At 40.9% G+C, this 19689-nt stretch overlaps 1 protein-coding gene across 1 annotated transcript in view; it reads right to left on the bottom strand.

Moving 5' to 3' along the window:
• SYNPO2 (synaptopodin 2) overlaps positions 1-19689 on the bottom strand; it is a 98732-nt gene that overhangs the window by 28813 nt on the left and 50230 nt on the right. Inside the window, exon 2 of the mRNA XM_026081452.1 lies at positions 12-163. Coding sequence (XP_025937237.1) covers positions 12-163 — 152 coding nt within the window. The remainder of the gene's footprint in view (positions 1-11; positions 164-19689) is intronic.

The raw sequence follows: 19689 nt of genomic DNA, 5'->3' as shown, positions 1-19689 counted from the left end.
CACTCCTGTACCTCTTGATAAGCATCTGCAGGACGTCAGTCAAGCTTTCCATTAGAACAATAACTTCAGCATAGGTTAAGTCTCCGCAGGGTTTGCCGTTGATAGACACCACCTCATCCCCCTCACACAGTCCAGCCTTAGCTGCTTTGCTTTTGCTGCGAACCTACAATGAGTCAAAAACAAATTCAAAATTGCAGTTAGTGTTCATTTGAAAACAATGGCAACCATTTCCCCAACTTGCTTTTTTCTGTACAAAAAAAGATGGTCAATATTATTGATTGTTTCCAGATTCCTAGTAACACAAACCAAGAATTTGTCCCAGCTGAGGAGAATACTGTTCTGACCAGTAATAACAAATACAAAAACTTCTCCTACTGAGCTTGCAAGCTAGACGTCATACAGGCTGGAAATCTTTTTGAAAAAGGGAGGCATGGAAGTTTGGAACAAAAATCATTCAATCAGAGTTCAGCAGAATGGCAACAAAATCTCATTAGCTTCTCCCACAGACTACTAGAGTTGAAATCTAGGCCAAGATTTTAAAAGAAGAATGTATAAAGTCAGACTTCTCTGGGCAGAATGTCATACCTGCATGCTGTTAGAGCTGTAGGTATACAGACTTCTGATGTACTGGACACTTTTCCTTAGATGCCCAACTGTAGAGTTAGGTGCCAAACTATAAACATCTGAATAGTCGGAGGTCCTAAATCCACGTTAAGTCATCTAAATAAGTGCCTTGATTTATTAAAGTTCGTACATGCCTGTTATGGTTTAAGTCCCACTTTAGGTACTCATTCAAGAATCTATGTGGCTTCATTTTTGCTGTTTTAGTCCTTTTTCCACTGACAGCATGTTATGACTTATCATAGTCAGTGTATAACAAACTCTAAACAGCTTTAACACCACTCAAGGTATGCCATACAGTTGACTGCTATTTTTAAAGTACATATTTGGCAAACAGCATGTTATATTAACCAGTATGCTTGTAGGAGTCTATTTTAGAATCCCACATACACATAAAAGGGTCGTCCTTGGGTTCCTCACTCTGAATCTTCTACCTGTTGGTGTGAGTCCTTTGGCCTTATATTGTATTCAATTGGTAAGAATAATACATTATCCTTACTAATCCTCATTGCATTTTCTTTAAATTTATTATAGAAATAGAACAGTTCTACTACCTTCACAGCAGCACTGTCAGTCCTCACTGTCTCCAGCAGAGCTACTTCTGATATATGCTGGACTGAGGGTGCAGTAATCCCACTGACTCATGGAATTACTCCCATATACTATAGGGCCACTGGACTGGTACCTAGGAGGTATTTCTGGAGGCAATTTTGGAAAGTTTCTTGGAGTCCGAATGGTATGTGGAAAAATAAAGAATGAGACTGCAAATGTTCTTCTGTGTGGGGCCATTTATCTTTGTTGTTTCAATTTACGAATACCCATATGTCATATTATAGCTTTCTGAGCAATGAAGAAATAGAAGCCTGGTGCATACAGAAGCCAGTTACTACCTTGCAGAGGACTTAACATTTACAAATATGGAGTGGTATGCTGCTCTGTTTATCTTCCCTTAGGCAAGAGCATAAACATCCTTGTACTTTGGGAAGAAATGATGGTTTAGACGGTGTTTAGAATGTTTTGCTTCATATATGAGCTAGGATTTGGGTTGAGTTTTTGTTACTGTTTTTTGAAATAGGAGGGTATGCCATTAAAATTATACAAAGCATTTTAGGCCTGAATGTAAGTACTTAATATGGATGCTAGGAACAATTTAGAGTGACCCTTTTTTAAAAATGCGTAAGCAGTCATTATAACAACATGTGAACTCTGAAACAGTGTAATGTGAAACCTAGGATGTGAGAGGAGCTCTTGTTTCTGTTTATTAAGCATCTGAGAATTTGGGGTCAGTTCTGTCATATATTACCATTATAACTGTCTCAGGAGAACAACTGTTACCCATTCCATAGCTTTTTAACATAAAAAAAGCAAAAGGATTTTTTATTGTACAATGGTAATAGGACTACATGACTTGCTAGCCAGCTCAACTAGTTTCCTGAGTTTTTTATCAGCCTCCTTGGCAGCATTGGAAGAAGAGAGACAAGGACATTGCATTTCTCTTTAATGTTCTTGAGCCTGAAGCCATAGTCAGGGCGCACTGGCGCAGTTACACAGGGAGGCTTCTACTGCATTGCTCCACCATAACCTGTTCTGCTCAGCAAGGGCTGCTGTGCTGCCTTGCAAATTACCAAAAGCTGACAAGTTGTGAGATATTTGGACCTTTGTAGAAAAACTCAGCCCCTGTGTGACTGGTCATGCATGAAAGAAATTGCTGTAAGGCACTATACCTTGTTCTCTAGTAGCATTTCAGTGCATATGTACATTCAGGCAAACCTTCTATCAGTATTATATATCCAGAATTATCCATATAAATCAAACCTTTAAAATGATTTTGTCATCACAAGATCACACTGCACATCCTGTGTCTATTAATGGTTCTCCTGACTGTATGTCGGCCTTTTTTCCAGCCTCCCCCAGATGCACCTGTGTGGCCCCAATTTGAACACTGACCATGTAAAATCACTTCAGCATTATCCTCTCTGTGATGTTTCCGTTGGGGGAAAAAAGAGAGAGCACTGACAAAGACAAAATGAGCGAGGGATTAGAGGCAAAAGTGGCAACTAATGACAGCCAGGTGAGGCACAGATTTCTTACAGTGTAGAAATAAACCATTATCATTTGTATTGCTCTAGCCTCAGGATATCACCTGGTTACTCAGCAATATGTAGAGTGACTTTCCAGACAAGCTGTAGTTTTTCTCTGATTTTGTTTATTTCTCTTCACTGAAAACCCACAAAAGTTGAAAAATATTTTACTCATGTAAACCAAAATATTCAGACTGCTGGAAAAAAAAAATGTTGAAAGCAGGATCTTCCTGATAAAATATTTGTTTAATGGACAGTTTTCTCTCAAAGGAAATTTTGGCAGAAAGCCTTTGACCACCACACTGGGAAACAAAAGCTGCCCTTGTTAGCACAAAAATAATATGGTGACACAGTGAGAAACTTTTATGTGGTTCTCGGGAACTTAAAGCAAGACACAGATGGACATAGAGAGAAAAGAGTCTTCCAAAAGCAGTGGTTTGTGTTGCGTTATGGTGCAGCCCAGGCTTTCTCAGTTATATGTGTCTCCTGTCTTCTTTGGGCTGAAGTTTTCTGTGGGAGAAAAAATATTCTTTCCCCTACAGTTTCTGAATGGGATCTCACTACTAGAAAAATATGTTCTGTTTGTAAATTTTTTTTTAAGTTTTTTACTGCTGGCAATTCTGATATAGCACAGTTAAGCTGAGCCTGTCTAGATGCCAGCTGCTCCTGGGGAACATTCTAGCACTTTAATCCATTTTCCCTGGTGCTGCCTCTATTGCTCTAATGCTCCCCTCTCAGTTAGGACTCTTCTTTTCTTTACTCAAGTTATCTGTCAGGCACTGGTTAGTATGCCTCATCTTTCTTCTGATCACAAAATTTGCAATGATATGTCAATTGAAATATTTGCTCTGAATTCCAAAAGATTTAAGGCAATCACTGTGCATGGTGTATTAGCATTGCAGCAGTACTGTCAATGCTGTGCATGTTCTGCTCATAAGGAACTTTAGTTTTCTGAATATTTAACAGCAGTAAAGTAGTTGTATATAAATAGTTGTACCTAAAACTGACAACAGTCTTGGGGATATTCTGATCCATTTGGTATAATACTCTCTTTTTTAGATCACTCTGTCGCTAGAGGGTTTGTAGAACAACGCTGAATTACTTGGACAATTTACCTGAGGTACCTTATTTCCTTTCTGTTCCTGACTACTGGAAGGGAAATTGCTCTTGTATCTTGAATTTTCTTTTAACCCCATACCTCTTTAAAAAGTCAACTGCTGAGCAATTTCTCATATTCACAGAGAAGTTAATCTTGGGGGAAACATGCTTTGTGAAAAACCTCGCCTGAGTGTTTGTTCTGAGAGTCCCAGGGAGGGCCCAGGCCCCCCACAAGCTGTGCTGTACCCACAGCACCCAAGCTGCAGGATCCCCCATGCAGCAGAAGGCACAAGGGGCTGAGGGAGGCTTCCTTCCCCCCTCACCTTGCAGCTGATTGCAGGCAGCTGCTGCAGCAGGTGACGGGGCTTGGCCAGGGCTCATCAGGAGAGTCTTTAAAGACTTGGGCTGGAAACTGAGTGGGTGAGATAGTGAGGTGTAAGGAAGGTCAGCTCTTGGTTTTCAGGAGGTTAGTGTAATGTGAGATTGCTAGACTGAAATTCTGATAAAAGAGGGAGAATGAATTTCTCTCTTTTGCTTTGTGGAGAAGGACCTGGGGGTCATGGTGCTGAGCATGGGGCCCTCTGAGGTGGAATGCAAGCCTCAGTGCAGTGATGTCCTGGTGAGAGGTCATGTCCTGGAGGCACAGGTATGTGGGGAAAAAAGCATGGCATAATAAATTACTGTGGGTCTGTGGTAGCCTTAGGGTGCTGCTGGGGTAGCTGTGGGTGCCAGCAGTAGATGGTGATTTTGGTTAGTCTTTCATTTAGTGAAAGATGGCTAAACTGAGTGAATGTGCTGTGGCTGTGCCCACATTAGTGTGGAGCAAAGGAAGGATTTTGTAAAGAAAGCTAGTGCTGAGGGCCCAGCCTTTGTGCCATATGTGTTTACTTTAGGGTAGCTCTACTCCCTTTCTGTGACCTGAGGGCTCCTTGCTGTGTAGACTTTATTAGATATGCTCCTTTGCTTTCATTTGAAAGCAGTTCTGTTTGTATGATTCAAGAGTGTTTCATTATATTAACCAGTATGTGTAAGTGAGGATAACAAGCAAACTGGCTTAAAAAAATGTAATCTTGATGAAGCTAAAATGCTAAAGTAGATGCACCTGTTATTTGTTGTGGGCTACCAGTGTATGCACAGACAGCAACTGGGGCTCAGCTTACCAGCTGACTGTCTTGGTTGTGCATCTGAGCCCTATAGTATGCAGATCAGAGAGCTGAGGTATGTTGAACCTGATAACAGGGTCATTGGGTTGCGGCTTAATGCCAGGCAAATGCACTCTAGGACACTCTGCAGTCCTGGTCCTCCAGCTGCCACAATGAAGAAATTAATTGGAATGTTTCATAGTGTTGCTCTTATCAGTGCATTTGGGAAAGCTGATGAATATCTTAGTGTTGCTCTGCTATGCTGCTGGGAGTACACACCTGGATCTGGGAAGTGCTTCTAAATGTAGCTATGGTTCAGATGTAGCCCTGCTGAGCCTTTGCACTGACTGAGAAAACTAGCAATCTGAGCATCAGCATAACCCATTCAGCTTAAACCTTTGTTTCTTAAAACAAAAAGACTTCTGTGGCTTAAAAATACATGTTCTCAATTCAAAGCAGGCTTTCCAAACCTTCAGTTACTCTCAACTGTTTTCTGATCCTTTTCCAGTTTGCAAGTTGCTTTTTAGAAAATAGACAACAGAACAGAAAATGTTAACACTGGATATAGTGGAAGTCTACCTCCCTGCTACTTATGGTCCCTTGCTCATACACACAAGAGTAGCTTCTTTCACTGAGGGGTTGCCTCTAGAAGATCCTGTTCAGTTGAACATCCTGTCTGATTTCTGAAGCTTCTTCTGAACTGCTGTATGGGTCTCGGGCTTGAAGCCAGTGTTGGTGAACCCCATTTACACATGCAGGTCTTGCATAAATCCATTGTTTAAAGTGTTAGCCTTGATTCTTTGATGGTTGGCCTTGTGTTTAGTTATGATAAAACATATGTTGCCCAAAATAACACAGCTTACCAGGCAGTCAGGACTTCTGTAGATCAGTTGTCTGTCTTCATTATGTTCACAGCTTTAGTTATGTCACTGGCAAATTTTAACAGTGGTGGCTTTGTATCTTCTTTTAGACCACTGATTTAAAAATTAATAACTAAGGGCATATCCTTGTTAAGCACGCTTCAACTACTGTTATGACCCTGTTGAAAACTTCCCATTTAAGGTTACTTTCTGAGACCTACTGATTAGCCAGCTTTTCAAACAGTGCCTTTCATTGCAGTAGCAAACAGTGCCCTTAGATGTCTTGCAGAACAGGATGAATTCAGAACAGCATTTAAGAAATACCTATTAAATAAGTCCTTTTTACCAAAATAATCATTAAACTTAATTCTGTGATTACAGACAACCCTTATTTTGTATAATCTTGTCAATCTCACCATGACCTAATAGCATAGTTTTTGTTTAAATGTGTCAAGTGTTGGGGTGTTCAAAATTCTTCCTTCCAAAAGTTGTGACTTTTTTTTCTTAGAAAAAAATAATCTGTCCAGACCTGTAATAGATGTTTTATTCTACAAGCAAGTTTTATCTGCTTGCCACACTGCAGGATTTTCTGCACGTAACATCAAGATTTTTAGTATAATCTCTGTGCTGGTATTTTCTGGCTCATAACTGAGTAACCATTAGTGGCTTTTTGGTAATGAGCAAGTTTCTAAAGAAGGCTTCCTTCCCCCCAAGGTTTTAACATCTGATCCTTTTCCTGCCTCAAACCAGTATTATGCAGCTAACTGGTAAGTGTGGATAAAACTTCCTGCTTCATGTCTGTATATTGTTTCACACTTGTAAGCACAAGTATCAGTTTTGTCTATTTGTACTGAGGACTCTTGCTGGAGAATGGGAGTATTTTGTGAATGAAGTGACTGCTATAAGAGTTTTAGTCTTCCAGAGATACCGATTCTTTTACTGTTGGAAATGTGTATGTCTAAAGTTAGAACGGAATATCTGTTTTTGAGATAATGACTGTTCTACTGTATGTTCAGGGAGATAAAAATAGGAAAGAAGCAGAGATAACAGGTCTAAATATATGATCAGAACACACTTTCAGTATGTGGGAAAGTAGACTGGAAGATGGGGGGCTAGCAGTGTGGACAAAGACATTGCCTTTTCTTTGTTCTTACCAGTATTAAAGCAGCAAGACTTTGATGCACTCCTTTTAGTAAGTAACACTTTCCCTAAAAGAAGCAGTTTAACAAATCTTGGCACTCTGAGTACAGATCTGATGTTTCTGAATCTGAAACTCTTTCCAAATACAGCTTGACAGATATTCCAACTTGAACAGAAGGGTAAACTTAAGTTAAAAAACAAAGTTAAGTGGACAATGTTCCAGAAGTAATAAGGAAGTAATTTGATTTGAATATAAACTCATCTTGACTGTAAAAGAACATATTGAACTATGAGAAGTCTACTTCAATCTAGAAGAGATTCAAAATCAAAGCAAATAAACTTGTGTGCTGCTTGCTAACAAAGTGGCAAGTGCTACTACCACTTGTGCAAGCGGCAAAACTGAGCTCCACATACCTAAGTACAACATAGGCAAGCCTTTAACTGTAACAGTACTACTAGTTGCTGCAACAAATTTAGCTACCTAACATGCTTCACTTAAATATATTCTAAGGCCAGCGTATAAATAAGCTAATACAATTGATAATTTGATAGCATTAGCTCACATTTTTCAGAAGCTAGTTCTCATTAATTGTTTAGCTATGTGTTCATCATAAAGTTCAGGATCAGGGATCCAAGATCAGTGTTCCCTGTACACAGTATTTAAAAAATGGCACTTAATTTCTTCTATTATTAAGCCCTACAGCAAAGGCAGAGGCTACCAAATGTGTTTAAATATATTATAAAGCTATCTGTTGCTCTAACAATTATTAATGTGCAATGCTTTATTATGAGCAGGAAGCAGATGTACTGAGTAGCCCAATTGTTAGTGTATTAGTGCTTTTATTAGTATGAAATTAGAGAATTAAAAATGAAACTCCAGATGAACTGGATTCAGGTACAGTTCATTATAAGTTATAGGTCTAGGGCCTTGTTTTGCAATGTTTATGCACATAGGAGTCCTTTACACAGGTAAAGGAGCCTTTAGTTGGTAAGCTTTTTGAGATACAAACCTCTGTACGGTAAATTAAGCCTACCTGATGACAGGTCTGTTTTTTTAGTGAACTTTGCAGATCCTTTAAGTAGTTCAGACTCCAGGTTGGTAAACACTCTTCTTGCTAAAGACAAAATCCTGAGTGTCAGCTCACAATTTAATGCGCATCAGCATTTGTCAGAGCTTCTCAGGTCAGAGTGCCAGTTCTTCTGCTGAAAATGTTCTGAACTGTTCCAGGCAGGTGTGGCATGGTGTGAAATATTTCATAGTCTATATAATCAGTAGTGATGACACTGACAAACTCAGCACTTTTTTTTAATCAGTTTTACAATGAGAACACCTAAATGTATTTCCGTCTTGACACTTTCTTGCCTATCCCCAAGCTTTGCCTTCCATCAGTAGACTTTCATTAATAGAAGAGGTCTGCAAATCACAAGTTCATATCATTTTGGGCTGTATAAACTGATAAAAAGAATGCAAGCCTTCATGCAAAGGAGAAACAGATTCCTTTTTCCTGGACTTAATATTGATATTAGTACCCATCCAAAAATTCAAATAGGAATTCTCTGTTCCCAAGCAATGATATACTTTGGTTATTTGTATTCATTTTGCACAAATGGTGTTGAAATTTGCTGATTTAGACCTTTTTTAAATTAAAAATGGTTGTTCCTACTTTATTGTGATTGTTACCCCTTCCTATCCGAAGCTTATTGTGAGCTTGCAAACGTTCAATTGGAACTCATTACTCTTACAATGTGATTTGCAGATAACTAAAGCTAATGTTTGCAGTTTCTAACTTGGAGTATTGACTTCAAGCTCTTCAGAAAAATAGACTGTTACTATCCATATATGTACAGATGCTGTTATTCCTTTAGTGAACATCACCAAAGTACAGATGTGCAGTATCTGCTGTTCCTTCTCTTGTATACTAGAAGAGTCCTCTTCTGCTTTGTGACTGTATCATGGTCTTTGTAGTATGGGGATGTTTTCTTACTTCTCCCTAAGCCTGTGCATTCTTGGTTACATCTCTTAATTGTTAATGCATTAGAACATAATTTTAGGGGGTTCTTTAAGGAAATTATTCTGGAATGTCTTGGAAAAAAAAGTATGCTTAATAGATGACTATGTAATTAAATCAGGTTTGATTTACCAAAAAATTTAGCCAGTGACACATGTACATTTGTGACCTTCCCAGTCCTTAGTTTACCCCATTCAGTCTTCCCCATCCATCTCTCAACCTGTCAACATTTAAAATGGTATTTATAGTTTTCAATGCCTATGTTTGGTCGGCTATGTTTGTGAACAGTATCCAGCTTTAAATCAAGACTTCTGGAAGCAGAGACTTGTCATTCAGTCTGTAGATCCTGATACATTAAAGGAGTCAACATCATTGCTGGAATAACTCCATGAAGGATGATTTGGCCCATGTCATGATTGGGAAGCGGAGTCATGAACGCAACTGGTAGGCTGAATGTTTAAAGTATTGAGGGATCTGAAGAAACAACGGGGAAAAACTAGACCATTTGTTTTAACAGTTAATAAATCTGGGCTTGCTGAAGTTAGCATGGACTTGTGTGTTGCTAATGTCTATGTGAAAAATGCCATGCAGCTCTTGAGCTCACTCTGGATTGTCAGTCTCATGAAATCGGTGCCTATGCAACACAGTTTATGCATTATATACACCTATATAATTGTTATTAGACCTCTGCTATGCAGTTAACATGCAACACTTATTCTAACCCAGCTTAACAATGCTGTCTTCAACATGAAAAGTAAGTCTTCACAGCTATTAGCTTGTCATCTTTTCTAACTACTTTGAGCAGTGTTTCAAATACTTCAACTAAATTTGCCTGAAATTCATCACTTAAATATTGCATTCTTGAAGGTCATTGTGACACAGGCAAACTAGTTTCCTTCAGACTTGGTAACAGTAAAAGCCAGCATGTAAACTGTTCAGACAGGGCAGATTCAGCTGCAGTGAGATCTGCCTAGCTTGTCTGATTGTATGGGCATGTGCTGCAGATCTTTGTCCCAAGAGTGTGTTAGATGCTAAAGCTGTAGTGCTGTCTTTAGAAGTTGTAAATTGGCCGGTTTCCTATATTTTGCCTTTTTTAAGTCATTGTCCCATGACTTGGAGAGTGTATGTAGGATTTGCACAGTAAGACTATTAAAATGTCTGTTAATTAACTGGAGTGAACAAAGATACTTCTAAGCTATCTCTTGAATGCTGTTCCTCAGAGGAAGCTTTGAGTAATGAAGTGTCCTGGGTTTGTAAGGAGATTGCAGAAATATTTCTGCATCACCAATCTTTTTCCAATAGAAGGTTACTGATATTGGGAATCTGGCAGTTCAGCGTGCTCTCTTTTGCTTCTGGCCTTAAGGGAGAGCTTCCAAACTTGCCCAATTTTGTAGAGATGGTTTTCATGTCTGTCTGAAGTTAATTATCTTTCTATAGTGGGTTTTAAAATGAGAAAGTAAAACAATAGATCAAAGAAGAAAGGAATTGATATGTTCAGACACATTCTCCTGTTACTTACTGTTCTTAATCTCTGACATAATTCTTCAATTGCTGGATTAAATCTAAAAAGTCTTTCCAGGAGGTGAGGTAGGAGATTGCTATTTGAGTTCATGGGGGTGCTGCCATTGATCATCAAGATCATCACTAGAATAGTTGAACAGTGGTATAATGTTATACTAGTCTGGAGCAAGACGTGCTATAGGAGGTTAAACTGGATAAAGTGAAAGTACTCTAACTTTAAAACCAATTAATCTAGCTGACTGAAAAGGTCTGGGTTAACTTACTAACCAACAGCTAAAAGCAAAACTTTAATCATGGTTTACTCATGTAAAAGTTCATGGGACATTCTTGCAGAGTGGTGGTACCCATCTGATTATTGGTTTATTTATTCTTTAACTGTCCCCAGTCAGTCATCTGGTTGCACTACGTGTGCAAAATTACACTTCTTGAGTGCAGTGTTTCAATTTGGTAACTTGTCTCCTCCTTCCCATATTATGAGAAGAATATATATGAAGGTTCAGTTCTCCTGGTATATTTGACAAGTGCAGAAGAATCAGTTTCTCTGGTACAGCTTCTTATACATACTATCATGGGAGGGTTAAAGAACATGTTCTACCACTTACATGTTGACAGAGCACTTGTGCTGTTTGGAACCAGGGAGCAGACTGATCTCAGTGAAAAGAAAAGCTTGCTCAAATTCCCAAAAGCTATGCTTAGTGTACTAGTGTATCATCTTGCTAGTGGTTGCCTTTCCTTGGCAGAAATCCAAAGCTTGCAACTGAAGAAGGGATGAGATAATGACCTCAGAAATACTGATCTGGTATGCTGGCAACACAGCAAATTTCCCAATAGTGAGCTCTGGTACAGCACTTTAAAGTCTTACTCATTTTGCACAGCACTTAGTGTGTAACCTGGCTATGGATTACCATTTTTTTATTAGGTGATTTTTTGGGGGGGTGCACTAGTGCATACTTGTAGTTGATGCATCAAAACTAAAACACTGTTTTTTACTAGTGCTGCTTTTGACTTGATGAACATGTGACAAGGAAAGGAATGATTCTGCTGCTGCCTCTGAATGGCGTGGCTGTGCCTTGTTTGCTCTATTTCCATTCTCTTTTTTTCTTACCTTTCTGGAATGGTGACTGGCTCTAGGCTTCCTGGCTTATTTTTCAATCCTAATGAACTTAGATTTCTTCATGAACATTGTAGCTATAGTCTCATTTTCCCCTTCCCCCCCCTTTTTTTCCTTTTGTGCAGAGAGTAATAATTGAATTGTTATTGCTTTTTTGGGATTCAGAAAATAAAGAAGTGTTATTGAGTGTTTTAGTATAGAGGTAGCATGAAGAGCTTTTTCATTACAGCCTAGCTTATGGCCAGGAGAAAATTTCTATGATAAGGCTAAGGGATGGTAATATGGCCTAATATAGACCAGATGTAGATATGTCTATATTAACTGCTACTGAGCAGTTGTTGGCAACATTGGAAGTTCTACAATAGATGGTGTTTGTGGTAAGTATATCCTAGCCTAATCTTGGTCTGAGCTCATCATGGTTACAGACAGTGGTATTGCTCTGTACTTGCAGTGTTAATATGGTCTCTGGAACATGCACTTGAGACCACTTCTAATAAAAAAAGCAGCGCTATCATTCTACCAAAATCACAATCAAAAGGCAGGTAAATGAAAAGTAAAAAGCAACACTGCCACCTGAAAATAGGTATCTTCTGGTGGTACTAGGATATTACTTAATTCTAGAATGTGTACGCTATTACAACCAGAACAGCTTTTGTAGCCTAGACATATGGCTGCTGGTGGAAGAAGACAATATGTGAGAAGTAACTAAAACTTAAAGCCATTTCAGAGCAGGAAGTCCTTTGCTTAAAAGGACAGCTGCTACTTTTGTTTTGCCTTCTTTTTTTTTTTTTTAAAGCTGAATTCTTTTCCTGTTTCCATGTAACTGAGATGAAGGAGGAAAAATGGCCATATACTTCCTGTTTGTGTAACTGAGAAATACATGATAGAAGTTTTTTCTTATAGTCACTTCTGTTAGGTCTGTATCGCATCATGCAGTACTGCAATACAAAGATGCATGAACTAGCTGCAGAACTAAAAGTGGGATAGCTGTATGAGGAAGATACTGAACAGGCATGCCTGAACCCTGCCAGCAACTGCCATCCACTAGGAAGAGGAGCTGTGGTCCCTTGGAGGCAAATGGGGAAGAAAAAAAAAAGGAGGTTGAGGGTGGAGTGCTGGATTTGGGAAAATAGCCCAGCTGCTAAAATATATGGTTTTAACTGCGCTGGAACAAAGGGAATATATACTATCAAGGGAGTTAGGAATGAGCTGGTTTAAATTTGTTGGGCAAAATCTATGGTGCCAAGGCCAGTCCCTTAGGAAAAAGTGTGTTACATCAACATGATTACAAGTTTACTTGACAAAGTTAATCTTGTTGGGAAGAGTTCAAATATGCCTGTATTGAGATCTGTCCCATAGTCATTAATTGCATATTCCTGATTCTTTGAATTGCTGTACTGGTTGTTCCATTAACTTCGTCAGAGCTGATACCAGGGTATATAATTACTTGTGTTTAGCCTTTTAAAACATTGGCACAACACTAGATTCCCTCGCCCCCTCCAGGCCTCTGACACTTAGCACCATGTTCTGACTTAATGACAATCAACATCAGCTATTCAGAGACCTATTCAGAGAGCTTCCAAAACTTCTGAATGTAATTTAAAAAAGAACAAAAGCTCTGACTGATTTTGCAGCAATTGAACAGATCTTCCTGTGCAAAATGCACTGATGTGCATGCTGACCCTTTTTTCAGTTTATTCAGTTATTAGCTACATGTGACAGTGCGGAACTGAGGTTCCAGACTCGGAGCAGAATTGGAGGAACAGCCTGGATTCCGGTATTTTTGCTGTGATGAGTAATGATGTCAGGTGGCAAATGATCACCATTCTTGGAGTGGGCCAATGCTGGCTGAGGACTAGGGCCTCAGTGTGAAGTTAGCAAGCATGCTTACTGATTCCACACTTCAGTAGTGGAGACTAGGTTGGTGGGAGGAAGAATTAGTGGATCCAAGCTGTGCTATTTTGGTTCATGGCTTAAAGCTGTGAAATCAGTTAGGATAAAACTTGCTCTGGCTTATTTCTCTATTGTAGGTGGCATGGGCCAGCTCTCTGCATTGGTTATAGGCTCCTAAACCAAAGCTACAATTGGCACTAGCACAGATACTGAGGTCAGTGCTGAAAGGCCAGATTATTGTCTCTGGTTAAGGCAGAGTTGGTGCCAAATTAAGGACTTGTTTGCTTTGAGTGCCTCTAACTTGAGGGCGAATTGAGGTTTTCAGTCCCACTTACTGCTTCAAACTCACTCCTATAATTCCAGGCAAAGGAAAAAGAGCAAAGCAGTGTTCACACAGAGCAAACTTGCATTCAGTCATTATGAAATGGGTCTTAAGGTCTTAATAGCCCTTGCTTTGCCTAGACTACTCTGAGCTTGAGTGAAGTTTGGAATTGTCTGGAGGTTTGTCTCAGGAGAACTGAGGCTGGCTTGTGAATTTCAGCTGCAGTTAGTTTTCTTGTACCTCAAATATATAAACTAAGGTACGTAATCTAGGATTAACTAATTGCTGAGAATAAGTTTATGAACAAGGTTTGAGGCAGATTTGCAAGTCCCAGCTGTGCTTGGACACATAGCTGTTAGTCTGGGTTTGATAATTCATGGTCTCCTGCTAAGAAAATGTTCTGGCTGACCTTTGGCACAGACCTAAGCAATATTAGAGTATGTATGATGCCAGGAACATCCTTGGAAGCCTCAGACCGCTTTCTGCATCTTTCTTGCTGTGGTTAAGGTGGTAAGAAAAGAAGTTGCATAGTCTGAATGGCTTGATGCTTTGTGCTTCAGACAGATCCATACTGGCCCAGGGTGCTATGCTGTAGCTGAGCAACACCTAGAGTCCAACACTCCTCTCTGGTGAACGTATAGATTAAAATACTTAACTGGGGGAGGGGGAAATTGACATCCAGCTGGTCTATAAGGACAAAGTGAGGTTAAACTGGAGTCATCAGTTGTGCTAATATGCTTGCCTGGATGGGATTGACACTTCTGTCAGCCCTACTTACTCATCTGTTTATTTCTACAGTAGTGTTTGTAGAATCTGCTCTGCTTTCTCCATTTACATTTTAGAGCTGTTCAGTCTCAGCCCACAGTCGCATGGTGAGGAGACAGCTGGGCTAATCACTGAACATATTGCTTGTATGTGCAATGGTAGTGCTGGGAAACCTTACCCAAGTTTGGATATGGGGAGAGGCGAGGAGAACAGGCAGAAAGAGGAGGGAGGGTCAGTTCTCATTACAAATCCAGATAAGAGACAGCACATTTGATCTTTAGTGCAAAGCTAGTTCAGTAATAGTTAAATCTTTATTCAGTCTCCTAAGTCCATTCCCGGAAATGGTATTGTTGATGACAATCCCCTAACATTATGTCATGCGTTTGCAAATATACAAGCATGGCATATGGTCATCTGCCCAAAAGGAACAGCAAAGGCAGCATGAAAAAACAAATGTGTTCTTATAGGTTTCTGTTTCACTGGAGGCTGTAGCTATTGCTGTCAATGTCAAGGTTATACTGAAATGTGTGCCCAGTGATGTATTTCTTGCTACTTGCCTCACTGGCTAGGCAGCAATTCGGTCAACACCAGAAGGATTGTGAAGAGGTAACAAGTTCTGCCTCACTTCCAATGAAGAAAGCAGTGGCTCAGTGTTTGTAAAAAACCTTCTGTTTGTACAAGTGCTCAGCACAATTGGGCCAGATCTCAAATTCCAGGGTAGGGGGGCTTTGGGGACTTCATTAGTACAAACAACTCAGATTGTTCAAAGAAACACAATAAAATAAGCAGCTGGTAAATGCAGCATCTAGATAATGTACTTTAAACAATTATAATACTGTGCACAAATACGGTGGTGAATGCCTGCTCTTAAAAGGAGAACACAAAGCTCCAAGTCACTAGAGAAGTGTGAATCAAACACTAGCTCCAGCTCAGCTGAGAGCTTAGTACAGGGACTGAGTTCCAGTTGCCATTATTTGTGGTCATCTTTAGCTGGACTGTTCAGTTAAATAAACACTGTTACAGACTGCGTAAAATAGTCCTCTGTGAAAGCTGGTAGCTTTATTTGCCAGGATTTCACATTAAACTTGATGATGCTGTTCTCTCTTGAGCTTTTTTTCTCACTTTTCAAAGTAATTCAGACTCAACTTTTCTACTTCCCTCAAAAATTGTCTACTAGCAAATTTCAGTATTTCTTATCTTGCTGTTTTACCCAAGTTTCACTATTCTCTTTCTCTACTTCTCTGATTCTTCATATGTTAGCCAAATATATTTTTTTCCATTAAACACACTAACAGCTCTAGCCATGCAATAGTGTTTCAGACAGAACTTTCCAGGGCTCACTTTAAGAAAAACGAAAACAACAACAAAAACATGCAAAGCTAGTTATCAGTCTTCTAATTTACTTAGCATCTCTCTCAGGGTGTGATGTTTTCAGACRACCTTTCAAAACTGAAATCAATAACAGGCCTTGGTACTTGGTACTTAGAACAGAGCGCACTCTATCAGCATCCATGTAATATTCACTCTATTTTTCAGAGGTCTGCATAGCTGCCCTGCAGTGTCATCTGCCTGCTGTACTGGACAGCTCCTTTTTTGACTCATCAGGGGATTTGGGTGCTCCTCAGCCTCCTATCTCCCTGATAGCTCAAAGCTGGCCAGGAAAGCAGCAGTGGTGCCTTGGAGGGTGGATGGACACTCACTGTGCGCGTGCCTACCAGGAGAGGTCAATGCCCTGCTTCTGCTTTGCTTTCCCAGCAGAGGAGAAAAGGTTTCTGTGCTTGTGCTGGAGGCTCTGATGAAGGAGCAAACAGTAAATGGAGATCCTGAAAAGATGTTTCTGAAGTCTCCAGTGAACTAGGAGATAGAGCTATTCTCACTGTGGACTTTACCACTTGCCTGATAACATCACTGAGCGGGTTATTTAGACTTGTGCTTTTAATTAAACAATTTAAGTCCATAACCTGCCATGGAGACTTCTTAGTCTAAGCTTGATAAGACTCAGATAATGTTCAGAATTTACCTGTGTTTAATATGATGAAGTTTTAAAAAGATCTTAGCTGAACTGCTCTAAATCCTCATATAAAAATCTTCCTTCATGTACACAAAATAATCATAATATAAATAGATGTAAGCATGTCCATACTGCCTATTGCAGAGACTTACTTTGAAAGCCCCTCAGTCAACTGTGAAACCTTTCTTGTGCAGGTGATCCTTGAACCCATTTGTCAATTTGTATGTTTCATAGGATTGACATGGAGATTAGTATTCACGAGCTACTTTCCAATTCTTAAATAAGATACTGTGTAAGGCTATATATCAGAATTTCACTATGGGACCAACCAGACTAAAAATGCAGTATCTTGAAAGTAGAGCATGAAACTTGCAGTGGAAGTGAGGACTGAAAGATCAAGGTAGACTAGAATCATGCCATTTCCTTAGGATTTTAAGGTCAGTACTCAGTTGTAGTTGTAAACTTAGGAATAACAACGTTTCAATTTCATGTTATATATGCTACTGGGGAAATATTACAATAATGGAGGAATAACATCTTTTAATATGGCAAATGTTTAGTTGTAGTGAGAGAGCACTGAGGAAATACTGTTTTATTTGGACTGTAACTGTGAAAGCTAAGCCAGACTCCTAGCTCCCATGTCTGTAGGCCACCTGTGGCTGTTGTCTTAGCATAGTCGTATCTGAGCAAGTCTGGCAGAGATGCTGGGCTCTATTTAATGCTCATGGGTTTAGCTCTCTGAGGAATTGGACCTATTTGTAGCCTTCAATTCAGGCATGCAGGCAGAGTTGTTGGCTTTTCTGTGTCTGACTTTAGCAAGAGTGAGTAGTAAGCATCTTTGAAAACTGGACCAAGAGGATTTGGTCCCCTTCCATTTCTATGTATTCTAAAGTGGAATGTGTGTGTGAGAATTGGAAAAACTGCTATGCTGATGTGCCGATTTGTTTGCTTTTCTCATCTGTTCTTCTGTCCTCGGTGCAAGTGCTGATCTTAAGTCAAGGGTATCTTGCCCAGTTGGGCAGCCTAGGAAAGGCTGGCAGTTGTATACTAGGGTGGGGGGGAAGAAAGGGTGTGTGTTATTTTTGCAGAGCTGTAAATCCAGCACCTTTTGCCAATGCTGTTTGTTTTTGTTATTGCTTGTTTCTAAAAAGCTGTTGCTGCAATAGCACTGGCTGCAAACAAAATCTCATTTACTCAAAGTTCGTGACAGGACAGGTCATACATTTTGCACATTTGTGAGACACTTCTAAAGGAATTGGAGTGCACTTTCCAAAAACTTCAGTTTGAAATGCAACAGTTTCCATGCTGCCTGGCACTTCAATGTCAGAGACTATTTTTAGACAGAGATTCTACTCAAAGAGCTATATAAGGCTGTGCTGGGGAGATCATTACTTGTGTGTGTGGTGGGGGTTTTTTTGATAACATATGAGAATGTTTGTTACTCGGGAGAACAAAGACCTGATTCTTCTGTGTAAAATTGGGAAACACAAGGATATTCTGATTCCAGATGATGTTTTTGGGGGGAGAGGGAACTGAGATCAGAACTAAAGACCTAGTATTTGGTTTTGAATATTACTCTGATTTCTCTCTTAGAGCGCGGCAAACAGAGGCAGCAGTTTGCGCAGCAGTGTTTGGGCTCTGACTAGAACTTGAGGATCTTGTTGGAAGTTGTGGGCTTTCTGAGGACCCCTGAGGAACTAGCAGGTGATTGCTGTGAACAGGAAAGGGGAAGCTAGGCAAGGACAACTGCAGGAGGCCTTGAGTTCGCCTGGGAAAAGCTCGTGGGAAAAGCTCTAGCTAGGAGTGGCTGCTGCTAACAAGCTCTTGGTTGCCCCTGGCCAGAGGGAGTTGGGGCCTTTGATCCCGGTGGCCCTTGATTAGGGCGGGTCAAGCACCCTCTTAGCCAGGGCTAGGGAGAGGCCTATATAAGAGCCAGGCCCAGAGCGCAGCTAACAGATGCAGCAGTTTGTGCAGAAGGGTGCACGAAGGAACCTTTGTTTCCGTTCCCTTGGTGTACGCTTCCTCAAGTATGGTTGTGACATGCCACACAGCGTGTTCCCCAGTGCTGTTGGAGTTGCTGTGGCAGAGGCTTGGACCCAGACCGACCCTCTGACAGTTGATGCGGCTCTACAGGTCTCAGGCTGCAGCGAGTGCTTGGGGCCTCTCCGGGAGGCCTGGGCTGGCAGTCAGCTCTCCTGCAGGAGGTGTGCTGCTGTTGGTGAGTTGTGTCGTCAGGTAAGGGAGTTACAGGAGGAAGTCGGCAGGCTGCGCAGCATCCGAGAAGATGAGCAAGAGATAGGGTATTCTCGGAGACTGTGCAGCTTCAGGAGTCCCAGCCCCCCACAGCAATGGAGTTGCCGGAGGGCTCTGTGCCGTGTGAAACAGTACATCATAACACTGTAGAAGAAGGCTGGAAACTGGTCACTGCTCGTGGGAGGAGAAAGGCTTCTACTCCTCCCGAAGACTTGCAGCTGAAGAACAGGTTTAGTGCCCTCCAGGATGAGGAGGAGATGGGCATGGCTGTAAGGGAGGTACCTGGGACACCAGACCCTGTGCCTTGCTGGAACGCCCGGAAGAAGTGGCGGGTGATTGTTGTGGGGGACTCCCTGCTGCAGGGGACGGAGGCATCTATCTGCCAACCTGACCTCATGTCTAGAGAGGTTTGTGGCCTGCCAGGGGCTTGTGTGAGAGATGTCATGGAAAGACTGCCAAGGCTCGTCCATGCTTTGGACTATTACCCACTGCTGCTCTTCCATGTGGGCGCCAATGACACCAAGGGCAAACTGGAGACCATCAAGCAGGATTTCAGAGCTCTGGGGATGGTAGTCAAGGGTCTGGGAGCCCAGGTCATCTTCTCCTCAATCCTGCCAGTGAGGGGAATGGATGAGAGGAGGAGGAGACGGACTTTCCAAGTTAATGACTGGCTGTGCCGCTGGTGTTGGCAACAGGGTTTTGGTTTCTACGACCATGGGACCCTGTTTGAAGATCGACAACTGATGGCGAGAGATGGGATCCACCTCACGAGGCGGGGCACGCGGGTCTTTGCCAACAGGTTGGCCAACCTGGTAAGGAGGGCTTTAAACTAGGAAAGATGGGGGAAGGGGAAAGTTACAGT

Source organism: Apteryx rowi, unplaced genomic scaffold (assembly GCF_003343035.1).
Source record: "Apteryx rowi isolate R43461 unplaced genomic scaffold, aptRow1 scaffold_55, whole genome shotgun sequence".
NCBI lineage: Eukaryota > Metazoa > Chordata > Aves > Apterygiformes > Apterygidae > Apteryx > Apteryx rowi.
Note: the sequence above shows the minus strand (reverse complement) of the source record. Positions and strands in the feature narration are given on the sequence as shown.